General features: G+C 33.8%; 2 protein-coding genes across 2 annotated transcripts; one reads left to right on the plus strand and one right to left on the minus strand.

The window, feature by feature from the left end:
- The first annotated feature begins 3,601 nt into the window (after positions 1-3,601).
- LOC112521681 (IQ domain-containing protein IQM2-like) lies at positions 3,602-7,727 on the plus strand. The gene is made up of 8 exons (XM_025130674.1): positions 3,602-3,867; positions 4,321-4,435; positions 5,349-5,414; positions 5,494-5,582; positions 5,873-5,960; positions 6,415-6,654; positions 6,753-6,854; positions 6,932-7,727. The coding sequence occupies exons 1-8, from the start codon at positions 3,614-3,616 to the stop codon at positions 7,607-7,609; spliced, it is 1,632 nt and encodes a 543-aa protein (XP_024986442.1). The 5' UTR covers positions 3,602-3,613; the 3' UTR covers positions 7,610-7,727.
- Positions 7,728-8,735: 1,008 nt separating this feature from the next.
- On the minus strand, positions 8,736-15,728 carry LOC112521993 (homogentisate solanesyltransferase, chloroplastic). Its single transcript, XM_025131029.1, has 10 exons — positions 15,525-15,728; positions 14,184-14,305; positions 13,944-14,090; positions 12,994-13,219; positions 11,595-11,668; positions 11,147-11,239; positions 10,903-11,020; positions 10,364-10,426; positions 9,788-9,820; positions 8,736-8,819 (listed from the first exon to the last, which is right to left on the minus strand). The coding sequence occupies exons 1-10, from the start codon at positions 15,726-15,728 to the stop codon at positions 8,745-8,747; spliced, it is 1,155 nt and encodes a 384-aa protein (XP_024986797.1). The 3' UTR covers positions 8,736-8,744.
- Positions 15,729-19,838: the final 4,110 nt, after the last annotated feature.

A 19,838-nucleotide genomic window follows, 5' to 3' on the forward strand; every position in this document is an offset into this window, starting at 1 on the left:
AAATTTGGCAAATCCAACCAAAAGTTTGATAGAGACCCTTAAATTATCTGTTACCTGTTCAACAGATCAATCAGACCCTTGAATAAACAAAAAGTTCGATAGAGACCCCTAAATGACGATTTTAAAAGTTGGTTCCCCAAAATAGGAATCAAGTGAATGTTGGTTCCATTTTGGTGTAATTTTCCCATTTTTCTATAATTATTTTGCGAGTTGGTTCCCCAAAATAGGAATTAGGTGCAAGTTGATTCTTCAAAATGACGATTTTGAAAGTTGGTTCCCCAAAATAGGAATCAGGTGAAAGTTGGTTCCCCAAAATGACGATTTTGAAAGTTCGTTCCCCAAAATAGGAATCATGTGAAAGTTGGTTCCATTTTGGTGTAATTTTCCCTATTATATAATACAAAGATTCTCCCGCCATAAGCCGCATCTTGAAAAATATTGTGGCCTCGTCGTGCCTTATAAGGCTTGAGACTTGGTCTTGAAGTCACTCCACACTAAGCGTTTAGAACCTTGTTTCTACCACAAAAAAATAACGTGTCAACTAACTTAACGGGTTCACCCGTATGCCATCCCTACTAACCTTAACTTGATTTTATGCTCGAAGCTGGCCAATCAAATCAGACTGAACTTTCTTTAATCATATAGGACATGCAGTCTTTCTCATAAATAAACATACCGTAATACAGTTCTGGGTTCGAAGCTTGATTAAGGATAGACTATGATCCAACTAGGCCGAAGTCCAATACCTGTGATTGATTTATTGTGGTTTTGTTTTTATTCTTTTATGTATTTCGAATTATGCTATATTTTAATTAATAATAAGCATACTCTAAAATATTTATTAAACATAAAACATGTTAACGTTTGTTGATGTTGTATGATCTTTTATTGTATAATTGCTTAAAACTTGTGTATAAGCAGTTGTATTTTAAAGCAACCTGGCAAAAAGAAATTTATTGCTAAATAATATTACTGTACCGACAACAAACAATATTTTTGCACACGAGACCGTTCATCATTCGAACTGTCATAGTTCATAGAAGGCCCACTTGTACAAAAACTTTCGGAGAGAGAAAAGTAGAGAAAACAAAAACATAGTGAGAATGTGAAAAAATTTATAAAAAAGTAAGCGTATTGTGATTAAGGTTCTAAATGACATGAAACGTGATGTGATGACAAAGTCAAGCCTCAAGCCTTAGAATAAACAATGAGGCCACGACATTTTTCAATGCATGATATGTAATGTTGTACATACATATATATATATATATATAGGCGAAAGATCGTGTGAGAAATGAAATTATGTTGAGAAGAGATTTAAACCATTGATCACTTTTAATTTCATGTCCACCTATGAATTGCACTTTTAAAATGGAATTGATCTGGTGCATCTCGGTGCACCCCATTAGTGTTGACATTTAATTATGATTGATTCAAAAGTAAAGTTCTCTTCGTATATTTCTCACCAGAACCCAACCTCATACACACACCCCCCCTATATATAGAGAGAGAGACTTACGATCATGTGAGACCAGACTATTTTCGTGAGTCTTGTGAGACCACATAAATAACATTAAATCTTCACAGTGTTTTTGCTGAAAGTTCGGTGTTTTTGTACCTTCACAATTTTTTTTCCATGAAGTTTCAAAGTTATTTTATGGTTTTACAGGTCTCACGTGAAAGCCAACTTTATACTAAACCGTAAGACATAAAATCAAATAACGCGACAAGCCTTTTTGATGTATGAAAATCAAATACCGCACTATAAAAACTGCACATTGGGTCATGATGTACCACAAGCTGAACTTGTACTATATGTTATTTTAATTGTAGATTAAGAGATTTTAAGACTGAATGCATAAAGTAGTAGTACTTAATGCATTATGAGTTGTTTTCAAGACTTTGTGCATAAATACATAGTACTTTATGCATTAAAAATTGTTTTTAAGACTTTTGATAAATCTATTTTATAAGGTAGTATGGATTGACGTGACAATAATATATTAAAAAAATGTTATATTTATTAAAGAAAGATAAAATAATTGAAAATAGATACAAAACAGAGAGGAGAGGTGGGGTGGGGTGGAAAGAGGGTAGAGCGTAGCAAATAAAACATGTAAAACGAGACGAATCCATTTTTACCCTTCTTCGTCGACCTGCAAATTCATTGAAGTCACCATTATCAACGCCACGTGGTTGGAACCACTCCTATTTCTTCTCCAATTCGCCATTTGTCTCCACTGTGTGTGCCCTAAATTAATCGTGATCATAAATACCCTTCCAGCTAACCCACATTACCCTACTTTCTCTCAACATTCAAACCCCACCATTTTCACCCATAATTCTCTGTATTTCTCTGTGTATGTGACCCACCCTTTCTCTCTCTTTCTCCCCCCTTTGCATCTTCTTCTCTTGATTCTTTTCAAATTAAGGAATACACCCCCAAATAGCTACATAAGGTAATGATTTCTGTATGATTTCTTGTTGAAATTCGGAAACTGCCATCGATGATCTTGCATTTTGCCATCTGGGTTTGGTTTGTTTTGATATATAAATTGGTGGGTATTCCTTAGTTTTTGATTCTGATTGAAAAATTGAAAATGGGTGATCAAAATCTTCCATTTTAGGTCATGGGTTGCGTTGGTTTGGATTCGATTGTTAATGGTGGCCATTAGATTAGTCTGATGATGTAATACTTGATTATCTTCTGTGTCTCATTTTGTTATCGATTTGTGTTTGTTGATTAATTATACACCAGATTATCATTAGTGAGGTTTTGTTTGGATTAATGGACATTTGTGATTTGTAGTTAGTAAGAATCCCTCCGATCATCGATACACACTTACAAACCAGTTTTCATGAGTCGGTTCTTATATGTGTTTATAGAGTGTCATGTTTCTGACAAAACGTATGACTCACACACAAAACAATCGTCAATATATGAAACAACACTTTATAAACACTATATTCTCATACTAGAAACAATCACTCATACAAACCAGTCTGAAAATGTAGTGTTTATACAATGTTTCATAACTTTCTTATCCACAAAAAAAATCTTAAAGGTTTCCCGTATAAACACTGCATTTTTCACTCTAAAAACAATCATCCATACAAACTTATAAACCAGTTTTCATGAGTGAAACAACACCTCTAAAACCGCAATGTTTATAGTGTTTTTTCACATGTGAAACATTCAAGACTTCTTTCTTCCAAAAAGAATCATGAACGTTTATGATATGAAACAACACTGTATAAACATTGCATTAACCAACACATTAATTTATAAAGTCAATGGGTGAAGAGAGATGTAGATGTTTCACCAAACTTCGTTTAATTATGGGTTATCTTCAAAGTTGACATTCGAAATCACTGAATTTTTTTATTGAATTTGTCTTTCTTCCATATACCAGGTTAAAGAAGAGGCTGCTGATCTCAGACGTACCTAAACCCTCAATTTGTTTATACAAATAACAATATATATATATATATACATACATATTATATATATATATTTCATGCTCATTTGCGAACATTGATCAGTTGAGTGTCTTGGCTTCCATTACCATGAATAATCTAAGGCTGCCAAGATGAAATTGGTGATTCCAGAAAGATGGTACTTCGAGGGTCTTTGAGCTTTAATGGGAGGAAAATGGACACTGTTCTTCCCATTGATCCTTCTTCTTCTATGCCTGCAAAAGCCTTTGAAAATCCAACTCCGGAATCGAACATATTTGGGCCGGAATCTCCGTTGCCGGACCCTCTTATGAACCGTCATCTTGCAGCATTGAAGCTGCAGAAAACATACAAAAGTTTCAGAACCAGAAGACAGTTAGCTGATTGTGCCATACTTGTTGAGCATAGATGGTTAGTACTCTTCACATTCATGTTGCCTTTCATTTTCTTGCAACGCGTAGTTGATTACCAACGTTTTTGCATAGATTACAGTATTAGAGGCCCACATCGGCTAGACTTGGAATGCTGGTGATTCTTGTGTAATTGGATTTAGAAAAGAATGAAGGAGTTGATACTTAAGCTATAATACGGGTTAGGAGGTGCAGTATGCACACTCGTATAAGCTAACTTGAACCCAAGATCGTCGGATATCGTCATATGGCGGGGGTCAACAGGGGCGCTCCGCCTTACAGGGTTCTAGGGGCAGCACCCTTGACTTAGTTTGAAGGGGCAAAGCCCTTTGGTGGTGGTCCGGGTGATAACTCTTTTGGAGAGTAACCTAATGGGGTTTCACATATTCTCAGATGTAGAATCGTAAGAGGTGGGATTGCTGAAGTATTGAAAGTTTGACGTTTTATTCTGTAGGTGGAAGCTGTTAGATTTTGCCGTGCTAAAGTGCAGCTCGGTATCATTCTTTCAAATCGAAAAACCAGAGACCGCTGTTTCACGTTGGTCAAGAGCAAGAACCCGAGCCGCAAAGGTACATAAATTTTCACAAAAAAATAGCCCCTACAACAAAAGGGCTCTTTTAGGGTGCGTATGCAGACTAGATAGGACAAGACAGAATATAAAGTAACAGTTGTCAACGTTTGGTATGACAGAACTTGAAAGAATAGAACGGATCAATGACCAATTTATCCCTAATGAGTTGTTTATATATTTTATATATTTTGATTAATTTATATAATTTATTAAATTATAATAAAATAAATATTTTTATAATAAAAATATATCATTAGAAAGTTTTTGTCAAGACGACTAAAATCACACCAAAATAAAAAGTTTATGTGTTTTTTCAATTTTCATTTTATACCTTTTTTATATTATTTTATTATTATTATTATTAAATATTTAATAAATTACATTAGTTAATCAAAATATAAAAAATCGTATAAAAATAATACTTTGAGAATGGTAAAATGAAAGTTTAAAGAGCATAAAATACAATGAATAAAATTTAAAGAATGAATAAAATGTAAAAGAAAGAGGGTATTTGATGTTTTAGAAGAGAATTATGTTTTATTTTGAGATTATAGCAGTAAAATATAGGTCTATTTCACTTTGTTTCATGGGGTAGGGGTGGAACACATCTGTCCTTTGTTCCACATTCAAGTCTTGCCAAACGTGGAACAATGCTCTCTATTATGTCATGTCCAGCGTACCAAACGCACCCTTTGAATTCATATGTGTAGACTGTAGTACTTGCTGTTTATAGGACCGAAAGTCGGCATCACATATTAAGACGTTACAATAAGTTGTTAATACGGAATTAGACGACCTAACAAGTTCTATCTGCGAAGTTGGGCATGCTAATAGGACACAAAAAGTAAATCTTTTTATTAGCCTTTTAATAAGAACACATTTGAGCTTTAAACTTGCATTTTCCATTGCAGGTTGGAAAAGGGTTGTCACAGCATGCAAAGGCATGTAAACTCGCCTTACAACATTGGCTCGAAGCGGTACGTCTTTCGCTCTTGATAACTCGAGTAACCCTTTACGATAAAGTCTAGTGATTAAGTTTCGTTTTTGTGGAAGCAGATTGATCCCCGACACCGTTATGGTCATAATCTTCATTTTTATTACGTCAAATGGCTTCAATGCCAGAGTACACAACCCTTTTTCTATTGGTAAGATTGAATCTGATCGGGAACAAAAAAACGATAAAAAAGCAAGCAGATTAAGGGGTCGTTTACCAAACGCTTACTGGTAAGATCATCACTATCACTTAACATGCTCGGCCATCAACACGGAATGTTGGTAAGTATTTTTTTACCCGGTAAGCGCTTACTGGGTAAGAGTCTTCTCCATCACTTACCGGGCTAGATTCTAGATCCTTACAATACTCATTCGGAACGTAAGCGTTTGGTAAAAGGCCCCAAAGTCGACTTAAGCTACATAGTTTATGACACAATCTTAGGCTTGACGTAGGGGAAGGCAGAGAAGTAAGTCTTGAAAAATGCCCACGGCCGAAGCTTCAACAGCAATGCATCTCGTATCTCAGTCCCGTAAGTTTTATATAGTCTGTGTATGTGGCTTTATAGGACGTGAAAAATGTCTAAATATACCAATAAACTGCTTTATACAATAAGTTGACACGACACTTTTTGGTGTCTTAACAAGCTTTCTAGGACAATTTCGAAATAAAACGTCATATTAGTCTTTTACATGACATTATTGAAAAAGTGTCATATAAAAAACGTGTTTAATAAGACACATATAAAATTGTTGTATAAAAAGCTAATACTATATTTCAAAAACGTCCTAAAAAATTTGTTAGGATGCCCAGATACGTTCTAACATCCGGTTGTAAAATCTTTACATACGATGCACAATTGTTTGGTTCTATAAACTCTCGCAGTCTGGGACTATGGTGGTCTGGACATTTTAGACGTCCTATAAAGCGGTTTTGTTGTAGTAATCACACTAAACTCGATATTGAACCTTTTTTCTTGTTTGCAGATAGAAAGGGAGGCGTATGAAGCTACAGTGGAGGACGGGAAGTTCATGTACAAACTGAGCCGGAAGCTTCTCGACACAAGATCGGGGCCGGCTGGTAGCAAGTGGATATTCGTGCTTAGCACGTCGAATATTCTGTATGTCGGAATGAAGCAAAAAGGGAAATTTCAGCATTCGAGTTTTCTGGCTGGTGGAGCTACATTGTCGGCCGGACGGTTAGTGGTTATAGACGGGATCTTGAAGGTGTGTTTATATAACTAAAATCTCGAATTACCATTTCAAATTGGTTAGAAATGCGTAATCTTGAAGTGTGGTTAACGTTAATTTCTTCAAGTCGATAGGCGGTCTGGCCTCACAGCGGACATTACCTCCCAACCGAAGAAAACTTTGACACGTTTATGTCGTTTCTCGAGCAACACCAGATTAATATCCAAACTGTCAAGGTACTAATGAATCTGTAAAAAAAATATTTTCATGATTAAACTCGAACGCTGGTTAAGATCGGCTTTTGATCATGCAGAGAAGCCCAGAAGATGAGGAAGAAATCAATGACGAGAAAGTGACGGGATACGAGATGCGAAACAGCGTTTCCGAGCCTGATATCACTCGAGCTACAGAAGAAACTGACCGCAAAGATTCTAAACAGTCGCTGGAAAGGCACGGCACTTGTCCACCATTGTTGTCAAGAGGTTTGAATCCAAAGATCACTGCACTTGAAATCCCAAAAAAGGAAGACATCATTTTGGCCTTCCAGAAGAAAGGTCCGGAATCTCAACCTGAACCCGAGCTCGAACCCGATAGTGACGACGACGATGACGATGACGAAACAACAGAAGATTTTTTATCGAGTATCGAACTCATGGTTTCGAAACGAAACTTGTTCGATTTCAGGGAAGATGCGTACGATAAATCGATCCCAGAAGAGAAGATCATGAACAGGATAAACTCACATAAAGAAACAAAGTCTCTTCAGTTGGCGAAGCAACTTAGTTGCCGGTGGTCGACCGGAGCCGGGCCCCGGATCGGGTGCGTACGGGATTACCCGTCGGAGCTACAGTTCCAGGCGTTGGAGGAAGTGTGTTTGTCACCCAAAACATCATCTTTTAGATTTGGGAATACTAATGGTGAAAGAAGTAACATGAGGAAGAAAAGCTATTCTATGGATAATGCATGCATGCCAAATATAGAAGCACCATGAGAGCATTTCATTTAAATTGGGTTTTCAAGATTTCTTGAAACTAACATGTGTTTATTATTTCTTTCCACTTTTGGTAATTTTTCGGTTTTTTAATCGTTCGTACTTAAAATACCCGGTTTGAAATCGATTAGAATCATTACGTACATGTTTAAGTCTAAATTTGAATTTTGATAATACGGATACCAAATCATTAAATTATATATATTATCTATACTACCTTATAAATCAGATTAATAAAAAATCTTAAAAACAACTTTTAACATATAACGTATTATATATTTATGCACAAAGTTTTAAAGTCTTAAAAACAACTCATAATACATTAAATACAAGTTACTAATGCGCATTATTACTTTTTCTTTTTATGTTCTCAAGATACTTTTGACATTTTTCATTCATGTCTTCACCCTCTCATACCTTTATGTCTTCTCCCCATCACCCAAGGTGAAATTCAAACTGATATTCACATAAGTTAATAAAAGTTCTCCCATTTATCTCTCATTCAATTGCTCTAGAACTTTCGATCTCTTGATTCTTTGCTCTTGGTGTAAATCGAACACATTTGTGGAGTCATTTAAATATGTTAGATTTTATATATATTGGATTTTAAACTGTCATACAAATTTTTTCATCGATGGACTGTAATGTGAACCATAACTCTTATTTATTCAAATTGTATTAATACGTAAAGACCAAATGTAACGTATATCATCGTTAAATCTTCTATAATAAAATCAATGAAACTTCAAAATCATTAAAATTCAAAGCTCCCGCCACATTGCGTGGACACACAACTAATAATTATTGATTGGATTAAAAAATATCATATCAAAATCAACCAATGACACGTAGATTGTCATGAAAATGGAAAGAACAAAACGATTGTACATCAAGCAATAAAAAACTTGGTCACATTTTGACAATTTTGACTTCTTCCTTAATGAAAAGTCAAACATGTTTGTCCTTAGCGTAAAGTCAAAGACCCGTAACTCGTACATCAGATAGAGTGCAAGAAGTCGCCTTTCACCTTTCTTTCTTTGAGATAAAAAGAAAGTCGAGTGTGGTTGGTATATATATCTCTTGAATATTAATTATATATATATATATATATATATATAATATTACATATAATAAATTAAATGAAGGGAAATACGATGTACTCTGCATAAAATAAATTCCATACAAAACGGTAGAACCCTGCTATCGCCTCCTGCAAGTCAAAGTGCTGGAAACGTTAAAACCCTGCAACTCTTAATACATGAAATACAAGAATCTAACGTGGTTGGTCGGTTCAAAGGAAATTCCGAAGTTGAAATCCCAAAAACATGGGATCGGATTCGGAAATCCCATGGGAGAAGTTGGTATTTCACGGGATCTCATAAGATTTGTTTGTAATAATGTTTTAAAATGTGTTAAAAACACTTGTTTTGTTACTTTTGTAATAATTTAATTATTTTTATACTTTGTTTCTATAAATTATTTATATAGAATGAAATTTAATTCCATTCCAAATCTTACGAACTAAACACATCAAAGATTCCAAATCCTTCTACAAAATCCAATTCCCTCAAAAACATTATCCGTTTGGTTTGCAGGATTATTTTCGAGGGATTCGGATTGAAATGGATTGGAAATCATTATTAGTGTGTTCGGTTTGTAGTTTTGGATTCCATTATTTATAAATAATTATAAAAATAATTAAATTACATTTTTATTAATCGATTATTACAAAACCAGTGTTTTCAAAAAAATTTGGAACCTTATTGCATACAATCCTATGAAATCCTGTTAAATTCCGAGCATCCCCTAATAAGGATTTCAAAATCCTATGTTTATAGGATTTCAATTAAATACTAGGATTTCAAATCCGAATAATCCAACAAACCAAACATGGATTGAAATGGATTTGAAATCCAACTTCCCCGAAATCCATTCTATTCCTGCAAACCAAACAGGACCAAAGTAAAACCAAACGGGCTCTATTGGTTGCATGTATATGGCCATAAAAACAATTATTGGCCCAATGGTATCTAGAGTCCAACCTGCTTGAAGGTAGGGTTCAATTAAGAATGCGGGTTCAATTAAGAATGCGGGTGAGTTTTGCCGTATATAAATATCATATATTCAAAAAAAAACAAATTATCACCAAAAGTCCTGGAATTTTGGAACAAGTGTTACCTGGGTGTAATTTGCACGCTCAAGTACCCAAGCCTGCATAAAACAATTGTATCATCAGTTACTTGATGCATTTATCGTGTATAGATACTTCTAAAACAATTCTACCTATCACTTTTACAAGCACATCCACAATTAAAAGGCAAAAGATATGTATTTGGTCTCTACTTTCTGTTTCTAAACACAAAATCGACATGAATTTTGTTGCTAATTTACAAACGCCATTACTCAATTTGCATTAATGCAGTTTCTTCTTCACGTAACATTCATTGTCCGTGTAAATTTCACTATTTAATAAAATAATCTGTTTGGTCTGGACAAAGTTTTTTCTTTTGTTAACCATGGGTGTCGGGGACAAGTTGCACATATCTCGACTAATCCGAGGGACTGGAGAACAGCCGGGAAAATACCCAGTGGCCTTGCAACTTGCAAGACTCGAACAGGCGACCTCTGAGGAGAATCCCCAAAGGCCCAAGCCTCATTGCCAGTTGTGCTAACTCCACGAGGTTATCTGGAAGAAGGTTTGAGACGGTGCATTTTTGGGTAAAAGAGGGATCAAGTTACGGAGATTATACAAACCTGGAAAATCAAACATGAAGCCAAGATAGCATGGAATGGTATCATCAAGCTTCCCCTGAAAGCCTGCATTTGATCAACCACCATTTTAAAATTTGGGTTCATATCCGCATTAAAAAGAAATGAGATGTCCATGTGGCTTTAGCCAGACAGATAAGAAGGTGGGCATCCTTGCAGCTCCAAGGAAGTCGGAGAAGTTTCCATTTTGAGATGGCATTGCTACTCGCAATGTTTTCTTTTTAAGCAATTTTGCCCATTGCCCCTAGGGGGGAGTTCATTAAAAAAAAGGCTAAACCTCGTGAGAAGGGAAGGTTCATATGTGAATCATTGAAAAAATCCAAAAAGAATATTTATCTGATGATGAATATGTGAACCAATGTTACAGATCATTCATATGGGTTCATATATGCATCTACAAATGGACCTTTTAAATGATTCATACATGAGCCTTCCCTCTTACCTTCTCACGGTATTTAGTCTTCTTATCTGAACCTTCCCCTATCTCATTATTATTGAAAGGTACTAGTGACATTTCTATTCACCTGAGGCATGTAGAATGCTGCCGCAACAGAACCAATATAATTGATCAGCAGAAGTCCGGACCCTAGTAACGCAATGTTTCGTACTCCAAGTTTTGTTGCAAAAGTAGAAATTTGAAACCTAGAAAAGCGATATCATGAATGAAAGAAAAACAACTGAATAATAAATCCTGGATAGCAAGTGCAAGGTGTTCAAAATGCGGAAAAATGGAAAAAAATTATCTAAGTTCTAAATTTCAGAACTTACTTTCTGTCACCCTCTACGTCAGGAAGATCTTTAGTAATGGCGATCACTAACGCAAATAATGTAACGAACGTTGTGATGAAAGCCACCGGTGAGCTATGAAAATTGAAATTAATAGATTTACTCCAAACATAACGAGCTACCATATGAAAGAGATGTCCCATGAAAATTGCAGTATTTAACAAATGATCGAGGTTTAAAGTAAAGTAAATGTTTTACTATTTGTCAAATATCTAGAATACGCTTCACTTATTGCAAGTAAATCAACCTTGTGGACCAAAATCAATACTAGCAATTTATTTGTAATGTTGATAATAGGCATATAGGTAATTTGAACTTCGAAATATTTGCATATTGGAAATGCTACAAATTTAACGGGACATCCGACAAAAGGTACGGTGTTGCAATTTTCAGGGAATATGGATTGTAACATAAAGCAACAAGAATTAACCTCCATTGAAACGTTAGTCCCAGAGCAGCTCTTACGGCATAATATACGCCAAAATTTAGAAGAAAACCTCTCACCTAAAGAAGTTGCATAGTTACGCACAGGAATGCATTTAACATCATCCCTACTTAGCATACATCATCGACTTTCAGTTATGGAAAGCGGGTTGTTGTTGTGGTACATAGAGAGTATTCAATATGTTTATCCATCAAGTGATTAGCATTTCAAACCATTGTACTTGGCGGTCGGGATCTAAACAACCAACATTGAAAAATGCAAATGGTACCTTTGGCACGAAGGACAAGAAGAGACATGACAGAAAAAAAACTTCTTGTCCCACATTTGGTGTGTGACAGTTAAGTTGGGACAAAACAAGACTGAGTGGGTCCAACCAAAATAGGTGGAACAAGAATCAGACAGATGGACAAGATTGGTAAACTACTAAACTACTCATGAACAATTCTTTCACCTCACAACGTCAGTCACTCTCGCCTGTCTAGTCATGTCCAGTCTAGTCTCCATACCAAACGCACCTAAAAGGTGCGTTTGGTATCCAGACAGGATAGGACAGGACATAATAGAACAAGACATAACAACTTTTCAGTGTTTGGTAAGACAAAACATATAAAATGACCAATTTACTCCTAATGAGTTGTTTATATCTTTTATATATTTTGATTAATTTATGTAATTTATTAAATTATAATAAAATAAATATTTTTATAACAAAATATGTCACTAGAAAGTTTTCATCAACACGATTAAAATGACACGAAAATAAAAAGTTTATGTAGTTTCTAATTTTTATTTTATATCCTTTCTATATTATTTTATTATCATTATTATTCAATAAATTACATAAATTAAGCAAAATATAGAAACCGTATAAAAAATAATATTTTGAGGACAGTAAATGAAAGTATAAAGAACATAAAATACATTAAATAAAATTTAAGGAATGAATAAAATGTAAAGAGGGGGGCGTATTTGATGTTCTAGAAGAGAATTAGGTTCTATTTTGAGGTTATATTGGTAAAATATAGATATGTTTTATCTTGTTCCACTTTGTTCCATATAGAAGTCCTGTCAAATGTGGAACAGTGATCCCTATTATGTTATGTCCTGTCCAGTGTATTAGACGAACCCAAAAGTAATACTGAGTTGACAAAAATAGTGAAAAAAACAATATAAGTCGGGCCAAATGAGTCAAAAAAAGCAATCTAGTTGGCAACTACAGTTTTATGTTCGCTACTTTTTGCCAATTATAGTCCATTTTCCGTAAGTAAATTGTTTAACAATGAATTGCCAATATGATGGTTTGAAATGCTAATCACTTGATACATATGTTACAGTATCTTCCTTGCAAAAACCAGAACTGTAATGCAGGAGGAACAGAAAGTACCGTAGCGATGATAAGAAATGCAACGACAGGAAATCTCTTCATTCGAAATGGCGGAACAGAATAGATGGTGCCCAGAAAAAGACCAAGGCAGTAAAGGGAAGTAATGAGCGAACCAAAGTTCATCCCAACAATAATAACGCCTACTACTGCAAATGATAACACCAAAAACCATGCTGACTGAACAGAAAGATCTCCGGCAGCAATAGGTAAATAGGGTTTGTTCACCCTGAAAATATTCAATTAAAGTCAAACAAAAATAAACAACGAAATTATGTTGTATCGTGTTCTAGTATTAACATGTGACCTCCTAGTTCAAATTTGAGTTCGTATTTATTTTATCTCTGTTTCAAAGATGAACAAAAAAACAATCAATCTTTTATGCTGCTTAAAAGATGGGAAAATTGACCAAAATAGCCGATCTCCCCAACCAACTTCACTTTTGAGCCACTTTTTCAATTGAATTCTCATTTTAGCCAGAGTTTAGGCAAATGTCATACGAATTTGCTTAAAGTAGATTTCAGATTAAAGAAAGAAAGAAAAAAGATTTTTTTTGAGTAAAGATTCAGATTTTTTAGTAAGGATTCAAATTTTTGCATAAAGATTCAAATTTTTGCGTAAAGAATCCTTATGCATATGCGTAAGGAATTTTTTTCCCCAGAAATCAGTCTTTACGCAAATGCATGAAGCATCTGCATAAAGACCGGCTATTTTGGGAAGGGGTTCTAAAAAATGGCTAAAAAGTGAATTTGGTTGATGGGGTTGGCTATTTCTGTCAATTTCCCTTAAAAGATTGATCGAAATTGGTAATACTGAAGGCATTTTAAGCGAGGGATTTTGTGGACCAAAATATTTGTTAGAATCCAAAATGGGACTCTTTTCAGTGAATATTGAAAATAGACAGCTGACTCTGATTTTTAGGAACTAGAGGGTATTAAATTTGTGAAGCTTACTTATCAATTCCAATATCATAGATCTGATTGATGCCGACTATATAACCATTCCCACATATCAGAGCGACGAGACCAGAAAATGCCTTGAACAAAAGTGACCACCGAATCAGATTTGGATTTTCAAGCAGCGCTCTCGTTACTAAAGAGCTATTAACAAAAACCAATGAAAATAAGTCTCAGTTTAATGTCACAAAAGCTTGCAATCAGTAGACAACTAATGATTGTCTGATAATTGCTTACACTGATCCTAATGCTGTTCCACGAATGGTGTGGGGCCTTAAAAATCTCCAAAATGCGTCTTTGAAGTCTGCAACTTTATCCAATGCTGGTTCGGATCCTGCAGCACCAACTTCACTGCATGCCTGTTGGTCAAGTTCCATGCAAATGCCATGAAGCAAATGTTTGATTCTTGATACAATCACAACAAAATAGTGCAAGGATTTATTCTCACTAAGCACGAAGTTTAAAACTGTTCACAAGAAAGCGAGTCTCAACTAAAGTTCATCCATACAGCATGGGAAGTGATTGTATTATGTCTAAAATACCCCTTCAATAACGACAAAAAATACGGGATTCATATGGATTCTAGTATCATCAAATTTCTCTATAAATAAGTCAATCAGGAAATACTTAATAGATTATTTACGCAAAAGGTTGATTACCAGCAACCCCAACCGATCCCCAAGGAACTCGGCCCCTAGGAACCACATGTGAGGAGGCATTTCAGAGCAGACTCAATGGCTGAGGCTAGCAGAGGGATTCAAGCCCGTCTCCCACATGATTCGAACTTGAACCTGTGCATTTGAGCAAAGTTGCTACGCCCCTTTGCCAACTGAGCTACACGCCCAACGGCTGGAGGGCATTAGCCAATAGATTATAAAGCTATATGAACGCAAATATGGCAATTTTAATGGGACTAAAAGAGAATGTAGAACCAATAACATTGCAACAAGTTCTCTTGTTTAAAAAAATTTACTGCAGGCTTTTAAGAGCAAACGAGTAGCATTTCAAAGAAGTGAAGAACCCTAACGAACTAACGTGTAATTCGTTCACTTATACTCCACGGGACTCCAGATTTTGTTATTTGCTTGCTCCCCTTTCTTAAACAGTTTACAACAGAGATAGGGATAACGAACTTTCAACCTTCTAGACCTAAACCCTAAATGCAAGAGTTGCGCCATTAAGGGAAATCCCCTTTCGCACTCCCCCAATACATATTCACATTTCTAAGTTAAATCCGCCTAATTATGAAGTCTGAAATCACTACTCGATCGAAAGCTCCTAATGCAAAGCTAACAGGAATCGAGAACCAAATTACATCTCATCCTCTAGCCAACTAAGAATGGCAATCGAAAAACAAAATTGAAACATTGCATAATTAACTCCCAAATTTTTGTGGTCAACTGGAATAACTTTCAACTTCAAATTCGGAACGGATTATTCACGTATAACATATATTATGGATAAGCAAATCAAACTTCACAGCAACGATCACGTCAATTGGATAAATTCCAGAAAACTAAACCGGAATTCGCACCAATTTATGAGAAATAGACAAATATAGCGATAGATTAAACGTACCCTGATGGAAAATTGCTTTGGGCATCTGCTCGAAACAAGTGTGGAGCTTCTTTTGATACTGTAAGAGTTGGTTCTCAAAGTAGAGGTCTCTGGGCACTTGAAGACTGTCTCGTGAAATTTGCATTTGGTATTTATGGATGATTTTGGGTAATGTGGAGATGTACCATAAACTCGGGGAGATGAAGATGAGAGTGATAACTCCATTGTGAGGGGGAGAATGAAGTCGTGCTGCTTTACTTTGGTTCTTTTTAAGGCACCCCCAAAGCTAGTTTGAATTTGTGTCTTGAAAATTATTATTTACGACGTTAAAAAAAATAGATAATTAGTTCTAGAAAATTAAATAAAAATATAAATTATATTTATGGGGCTGATTATCCAAACACTTATCTAGTAAGATTCGACATTGTCATTTACTTTGTTGGATAAGATTTTAGTTCATCAAAACGACATCTTATGCAATAATTTACCCGGTAAACATTAACTGGATAAAAGTTGTCACCCTCACTTGTCGAGTAAAATTCTTTATCTTTTTCATCGCTCTTAGCGAATAAGATTTTATGTCCTTTCAATGAATTAATGTGACTTGGTAAGTGTTTACCGGATAAACGTTTGGTAAAACAACCCTTCAATAATTTTATATTTATTGGTCGAGTTTCGAACTAGAACACGTGATCATTTTATGAAAACGCAAAAATAATTATATTACATGTGAGGGGATCTGGTAGTGTTCGGACGACTTAGGTAATGCCAAAGGTCGCATATGTTCTGGTTTAGTATTATATGTGATAGATGTGTTGACTGGAACTTATCTCTATATCTATTAATCGTTATTTGTTGATAATAAAACCTATTCGAGGCATTTAAATGACAAATCAATCATAGTTTAACCATATAATGCACGATTTACAGACAAGGACAATATTGATTAATGTTTGAGGCAATTTTTTCAATGAAATTAACTAAAATAGTCATTTTCATCTGTTGGTTTCACCTCTTAGCCAATTATATACAAGGTTTACCAAAATAGCCCTAGTTCCACAATTTTTTTTTTTTTTTTTGCAGGCCTGGATGAAAAATGTAAAAAAATTGCGGACCTCAATGAGAAATGTAATTTTTTTGCAAATAGGGGTAGAAAAGTGTAATATATATATTTTTCCTCTTTTGGCTAGGGTTGCAATTGCAGATACAGATGTGTAGAAAATCAACCGATCGAATTAGAGCCGACTAATTCAATTAGAACCAACCAACCATAATTGGATCGGATTGAAAATTTCAATATCCATTTTGGATCGATCGGTTATTGGGTGGCATTCTAAAACCGATCAAAACCGAACCGAACTGATCAACATCCAATTACCTATCCAATTAACCATTTGATGACCATCAGTTGTCCATTCAACTATTATCCAACTATCATTCAATTAATTTATTTTCAAATTGTTTAAACTGAAAATTGTTTTATGTGATACTTTAAATTTTTAACTTCAATTGTGTTGGTTTTAACATGTATTAAAAGTGATTAAACAAGTTGTATCATTGTGGAGAATTAGATTGAATTAACACACTGGATTGATCCATTCCCAACCGATAATCCATTGAATATCCAATAAAGCATCCAATGGATGGAACCGAACCGATCCGATCATCAATTGGATTAGATTTGATCGGTTTAACAAGTATTAATCAAATCGGATTGGTTGGCAAAATCCAACATCCAATAGATGATTGGATCGATTCGGTTCCCCTCTCATCCAATAGATGTCAATCGATGAAAAAACCTAGTTGCATAGGTGGGTTGTGCAAACATATGGTTATTTTGATAAATATGAAAATAAAATGGTTAGAAGATGAAACCAACCCTGAAAAATGATTATTTTAATAATTATCAATTTTAGTGAGTGATTAGATCGGGTAATAATTCAAATTAAGAATGGAAGCTCGTTGCGTGATTGTCCCTCAGAGGGAATATTTTGCCTCGTTACATATTGTAAGAGCATTTCCAATGTAAAGTTTTTATAATAAAAAGTGTTCCTTCTTATAATAATCAACACTGTCAATAGTTATTATAAGAGCATCTCTAACATATTATCCAAAATGAATATTTAAGTGATTTGACTTCAACAGACTACCCAAGACTTATTTAAAAAAGAGAAAATAGGAAAAAGAAGGTGAAATTCTATAAATTTGGAGAATTATAAAAAAAATGATTACATATGAAAAATATTTTTTTTATTATTATTCATACCAATGAGAATTCTTGAAATTAAATGTATAAGATAGAAAAATATTAATTTTAAAGGGTATTAGATATTTTAGTAATCTATACTATATTATAAAAAATATTTGATAAAAATTTTTAAAAATCATTTTTTATACATGAAGTACTGCTTATTGATGCAAAATTACTTATAATTCAAGATTACAAGTAAATAATGTATAAACACAACTTATTAAAGCTCCATGTTTGAATTCGTGTAACTAACTACAAATAAACATAATCAAATACTGGATAAACATTTCATTTTAAATATAGAAAATTTAAAATATAATTAGGATAATCATTATGTTATAACAAAATACTTAATTATTATCTTTATAAAAAAATTATATTATTAAATCAAAAATAAATTACTTTCTTATTGAACATAAATTAAATTATAATAAAAAAATTGAATTAAAGAAACTACACAACAAAACAATAACTTTTAAATAGTTAATTTAATATTAATATCGATATATTTTTAATTTTTTTTAAAGTTATCTTCAAATTTATATTTTATTTAAAAATAAAAACATTATCGTTTTTCTTAAAACCAAATAAAACCATACGATAACATCAACCGAAAACGTAATAAAACAAAATATTAAAATCGAAATGTAATTCACCGAATTACACAATTACCCTTTTAATCTTCAAAATAAAGACACTATTGAAGATAAATATAAAAAGTGAGAACCTCACCCAATAATTGTTATTTTTTTTATTAACTTGGATATTTAATTTGTTATGCGAGCCGATTAATTCCAGGACCACCATCTGCTTGCAGATAGCCTGGAGTCACTGCATTTGAACTTTCGTGGCCACAAGAGAATTTTTATTCCTCCTTGGATTTGAACCTGAGCCTCCTGGTACTTTTGATATTTGGATCCAAGCTCAAACCAATCAGACACCTACCATACATACATACATACATACATACATACATACATACATACATACATACATACATACATACATACATATGGTTGGGTTCACGTGACTACATGAGACTAACATGTTTTTGTGAGACTCGTGTTTCTACACCTGTAACTTCACAGCAAAACGCTATGAAGATAAATAAGCCGAACCTTCACAACAAAAAAATAACCTTCACAGGGTTTTGCTGTGATGTTAAGTGTAAAAAAATGGTGTCACGAGTCTCACGAAAACAGACTAGTCTCACGTGATACCAAATCTACACACATATATAACTTATATTATACATGAGACACACAAGATGGGTTTTTATTGGTGAGTTAAAAATAACTTGGCAAGAAAAAGAATACAAAAATAGGTTTTTATAATAACTTCCACTAGAGATGCTCGTAATAGCATATTTTTGTATTTTTTTTTCACATCACTTTTAACTCACCAATTTAATAACACATATAATAAAGTCCACAATTTTAATTCTTATAAAAACCTCTTATGTGGGTTGCATGTATTTTTTTAATATTAATGATTATTATATTTTCTATGATGACTATCAAATATTTAATTTAAAAAACTAACAAAATGTCATTTCATACAAAGTTAAAAAAAAACAGGTTTTTGTATAAAAATTCAAAAGATACGGGGTTCTTATAAAAAATATTCCAATACTAGTTTTTATAAATATTTGCATTTTTTATTTATAAAAATTCAAGATGCTCTAAGGAGGTGTTTGAGATTGCTTATAAAAATAGCATATTGACTTATTCCGGTGTGACACCGGTAATAATCACTTTTGATTGTTTGGATAAACAACTTATATTGGTACCAAACCAGTAATAATTTAAAAAAAAAAGTTAAATCATTCTAACTTATAATAAATTTATAAATTTTTTTATAAAAAAATAAATTGTTTAAAATAAATAATCGCAAGCACCCTAACTAACATAAACTAGAATTTTGTCCCTCTTTTAAGTTTTAAACATGGGTCCACAATTGAATTCACATGACTTGGATATTATGCTCCGACTCCGAGTGCGGGCCTTTCACTTGTGGACTATCTGGTATTCTGGTGATTCCAAGGAAAGCCCAATAACGAAGCCCATTAAGCCGATATAAACCTA

The sequence above is a fragment of the Cynara cardunculus genome, assembly GCF_001531365.2.
Source record: "Cynara cardunculus var. scolymus isolate 2C chromosome LG 11, CcrdV1, whole genome shotgun sequence".
Taxonomy (NCBI): Eukaryota; Viridiplantae; Streptophyta; class Magnoliopsida; order Asterales; family Asteraceae; genus Cynara; species Cynara cardunculus.

Excerpts from the sequence above, each read along its gene's own strand:
- LOC112521681 (XM_025130674.1), top strand. The coding sequence starts at position 3,614 with ATGGTACTTCGAGGGTCTTTGAGCTTTAATGGGAGGAAAATGGACACT. Across the intron at positions 5,583-5,872 it reads ACACAACCCTTTTTCTATTG|GCTTGACGTAGGGGAAGGCA; the intron begins GTAAGATTGAAT and ends ACACAATCTTAG. Across the intron at positions 5,961-6,414 it reads GCATCTCGTATCTCAGTCCC|ATAGAAAGGGAGGCGTATGA; the intron begins GTAAGTTTTATA and ends TCTTGTTTGCAG.
- LOC112521993 (XM_025131029.1), bottom strand. The coding sequence starts at position 15,728 with ATGGAGTTATCACTCTCATCTTCATCTCCCCGAGTTTATGGTACATCT. Across the intron at positions 14,091-14,183 it reads GGAACAGCATTAGGATCAGT|CTCTTTAGTAACGAGAGCGC; the intron begins GTAAGCAATTAT and ends TTTTGTTAATAG. Across the intron at positions 8,820-9,787 it reads AGCGTGCAAATTACACCCAG|GAGGCGATAGCAGGGTTCTA; the intron begins GTAACACTTGTT and ends TTTGACTTGCAG.